This window comes from Sarcophilus harrisii, chromosome 2, assembly GCF_902635505.1.
Source record: "Sarcophilus harrisii chromosome 2, mSarHar1.11, whole genome shotgun sequence".
NCBI lineage: Eukaryota > Metazoa > Chordata > Mammalia > Dasyuromorphia > Dasyuridae > Sarcophilus > Sarcophilus harrisii.
In genome coordinates, this window is record NC_045427.1 from 250509591 (window position 1) to 250513694 (window position 4104).

At 36.8% G+C, this 4104-nt stretch overlaps 1 protein-coding gene across 1 annotated transcript; it reads right to left on the bottom strand.

Moving 5' to 3' along the window:
• Window positions 1-1760: 1760 nt before the first annotated feature.
• Window positions 1761-2711, bottom strand: LOC100934385 (olfactory receptor 11H4-like). Its single transcript, XM_003755789.2, has one exon. It carries the CDS (start codon window positions 2691-2693, stop codon window positions 1761-1763), a length of 933 nt encoding a protein of 310 aa, XP_003755837.1. The 5' UTR covers window positions 2694-2711.
• Window positions 2712-4104: the final 1393 nt, after the last annotated feature.

The following is a 4104-nucleotide window of genomic DNA, read 5'->3' on the forward strand; positions in this document are numbered from 1 at the left end:
CTCAAAGATTTTTTAAATTTGCATTTCTTGCATTATTAGTGATTTGGAGGAAATTTCCAAGGAGCAATTAATACAGTTTATAATTTGCAACTCTTTTTAAATAGTGTTCATATTGTTTGATCATTTATTTATTGACATACATATAACATACATGCTTGCATGTACATGGATTCATCTTATGTTATCTTCTGTATTCCAAACCCCTTCTCTCAGAAAAATGAGAGTAAATTCGCACTGATACTACTACAATTTATTTTTATTCATTCCACACTTGCAGCACTAGGCAGCCTGAGAACAGAAATCTGGAGTCGGGCACCATGCTAAGAATGCCAAGTCTATGTTAGAAATAGGAACAGTTGAGAAGTTGCATGCCTCTGCTAAGCACGTTGTGTGGAAAGCAACAGAATGGATCATGATGGTGAAGGGAGTGCTGATTATAGAGTTAAGATGCTTCATAATATAGTTGAGAAGTGTAATGTTTTCTAGTTCGGTTTTCTTGGGGTCTCTGGGAGCAGCCTTCGTTTCAGTTCAGTAACCACCACAAGAGTAGCCAGGGGTTAAAGTCCAAATCCTTTATTATCTCTTCCAAAGTCTTGTCTCCTTTCCTGGGGCCTGGTTAGCTTTCTTAAAGGCCTTGTGGAGTCTTGGTTTCAGTGGAGCCCTGCCCAAGGTGGTGTGAGATGGGATGAATCTATTTGAGTCCAAGGGCTTGTACCTCAGCCTCAAGTCTGCTTATCTTCTCCACATCTCTCTCTGAGCCTCTCAGTCCCCCAGGAGCCTGACTGAAGATCAAATGAATCTTTCTCCTTGGTTCTGAGAGCTTCTGCTTCTGCTTCCAGTTCTCTTGTCTTCTCTGCCTCTGAATGAATCTAGCTGAGGCTCCTAGCCTCAACTATATACTCAACTATATACTTCAACAATGAGTATAAACCAATCATTATATCACTAGGAAACCATTATTTGTTGTAAGATTAAATCAATCATACTGAACTTAGAGAATTATTAATCACCACGCTAAACTAGATAACCATTGTCTCATCAATTCCACTTAGTACTTTGTAAAGATCCTTGTTTCAAGTTCAGAGTTCTGGCCCATAACAGAGAAGCACCTGATCAGATGGTCTTTATGTCTCCTGTCCTCTGGAAATCTTGAAAGGGATTATGGTAGACCACAGGGAAACCTGTTTTGATCCCACAAGAGACAAGAAGAGCTCAACCTACACAAGTTTAGTCTAATATGCTCCACCTTCTTAAATTGTAGGTGGTGATCCCATATGAGATCTTGTAAATGAATATGGGGATCATGAAATTATGATTTATTATCAGTTAATGTTTTATATACTATTTTATGTGCCTATAAACCCATGGTCACATTAAAATTTCTTGGGTAAAAAGGTATTGCGATTGGAAAAAGTTTAAAAAGCCCTGCTCTATCCTGACTCAAGAGAGGAAAAGAATTTAGAGTAGAGGATGAAAGATGAAATGTTTACCTGATTCTTACTGTTATGAAGTTGAGGTTCAGATAGATCACAACATTCAGTACATGAAAAGATGAGGAAGCATCCTGAGAAGATGTTCTCAATTCACCCCTTAAATATAACCTTTAGTAGCAGTAGAAACTATTCCTTTCTCAATTATTTTTTATTCATATTTATATTTCCTCCAGTGCCCACAGTAAACATGTAATCAATGTTTGTGGAATTTAATTGTTTGTCATTAGATTATAGAACCACATGCAAAATTCATATATGTAACTTTGTTTATTCTGAAGTGATCCTCATGACTTTTTTGAGGGCAGCTTTCATCTCCTTGTTACGAAGACTATAGATCAGGGGGTTTAAAAATGGTGTCACAACTGAATAGAACAAGGTTATTATCTTCTGTACTTCTCCTGAGTTCTCAGATGTTGGGCTCACATACATGATCATTAGGCTCCCAAAGAAGAGACAGACAACAGCCAGATGGGATCCACACGTGGAGAAAGCCTTACGCCTGCCAGCAGCTGAGGGGACTTGCAGCACGGCTCTTAGTAGAAGAATGTAATAGCCAAGGATGTACAACATGGTGAGGATGATGATGAGGGAGCTTAGAATGTAGAACAGAATTTCAGTGACAGGAGCAGGGGCACATGATAGAGCCATAATTGGATCCATATCACACACAAAGTGGTCAATGATGTTGGGACCACAGAATGATAGCTGAGAGAGCTGAATAGTAGATGGAAAATAACTTAAGAAGCCAAATGCCCAGCATACAGACATCAAGGTATAATAGCGCTGTAAGGTCATTTTGGTTGGGTAGTGTAGTGGGTGGCAGATGGCAAGATAACGATCATAAGCCATGATGCACAAGAAATAGGCTTCAGTTGTACCAAGGGAAGAGAAAAAATAGAATTGGAAGAAGCAACCTGCAAAAGAGATGGTTTTAGTCTCTGAGAGAAAGTTTTCTAACATGCTGGGAACAGTGGAGGTGATGTACCAGATCTCTAGAAAGGCAAAATTCCCTAGTAGGATGTACATTGGAGTGTGGAGTCTTTGGTCCCACCTCACTGCACAGACAATGGCCCCATTTCCCATCAAGGTAAGGGTATAGACTATCAAGAATAAAGAGAAGAGTAAAATTTGAATCTGCCAGTGACCAGGGAAGCTCAGGAGGACAAATTCAGTCACGGTATGTACTCCTGATTTGTTCATTGGTCCCTGATCTGTGGAAAAGACAAGACACAATTACATCAGTTGCCTGAATTTTGGGCATTTCTAGGATGAGGATTTTAATGAAGTCTTTGTAGAGATTCTAAGTTTTTAGTCATTTAGAATCTTAATCATTTAGAAACCAATCCTGATAATTTCAGTTTCTTTCTTGCTTATAATGTCTACTTTTTTGTCCTAGCCAGACCATGTCTCATCTTTCTTGTATCCTTTTTCAGATTTCAACCTACCATCATTTATTGCTTATAGGATACCCTATAAAGAGAAAAACACCACAAGGTCTTCCACTTGTTTAATAAGATTGTGTCCACCTCTTAAGTGGGTAAGGAGAATTTGCTATTTGAGGGAATCTGTTAATGGGTATAAGATACAATAATATCTGGGAAGGTAAACAACTTACAAAGCTTCTAGGTTAGTTATGATTCTTTTCCTATTATGAAATATTTGCTTATTATATTTAGTTCTGTGGCAGCACGTAAAACCAAGTACTCTTGTCATTTTTTGAAATATGAATAATATTTGGAACTATGTTGAATGGTTTACAAAACTGTGCATTTCCTTTAATCCAGCAATACTTTTACTCAATCTGTATCCCAAAGAGATGAAAGCATAAGGAAAATGATTTATATTATTTTATAAAAGTGATTTCTTGAAAAAAAAAAGTCATGCTAGAAAATGTTCAGTGTTAAAAGCAGGTAAGATAGCCCAAGAACCTACTGCTTATAGAGTTGAAAAAAGAGAATGAATTACAATCTTATGCAAACTCATTTCTAATCTCAAAAAATTAGCTCTTACATTTTTCTTGCTTCTATCTCTAAGAAAAGACATAATCCATTACACTATAGGAAGGGGATTTTATTGGCAGAAACACTTCAAGGAAACAAATAGGATCTCTAAGCAGGATTTCACCTAGCAGACCATCAAGCTATTAGCAGTCATTCAGTTTCTCAGTTGAGATATCTTAATCAATTTCTGCAATTAGATAATAAATTGGCTCATCAACTAGTACAGAACATTAGAAAAATGTAAATGATAAGCTACTTTTCTGCTTTAGGAGAGCCCATAATAAGAAGATTTTTTATAGTAGCTTTCTTTTTTTTTGGTGGCAAAGAATTATAAAATGTGTGGTTGCCCAGCAATTAAGAAAAGGCTGAACAAATTGTGGTATATGATTATGACAGGATATTATTGTGGTATCATACATAATAAACAGAATGGTTTCAGAAAAATCTGGGAAACATATGAACTAATGCAAAGTGAAGTGAGCAGGACCAGGAGAACATTATTCATAGTAACAGAAGTAAAATAATGATGATGAGCTGTGAAAGACTTATCTACTCTGATCAATACAGTGATCCAAGACAATTTTGAAGGACTCATGATGAAAAATGTATCC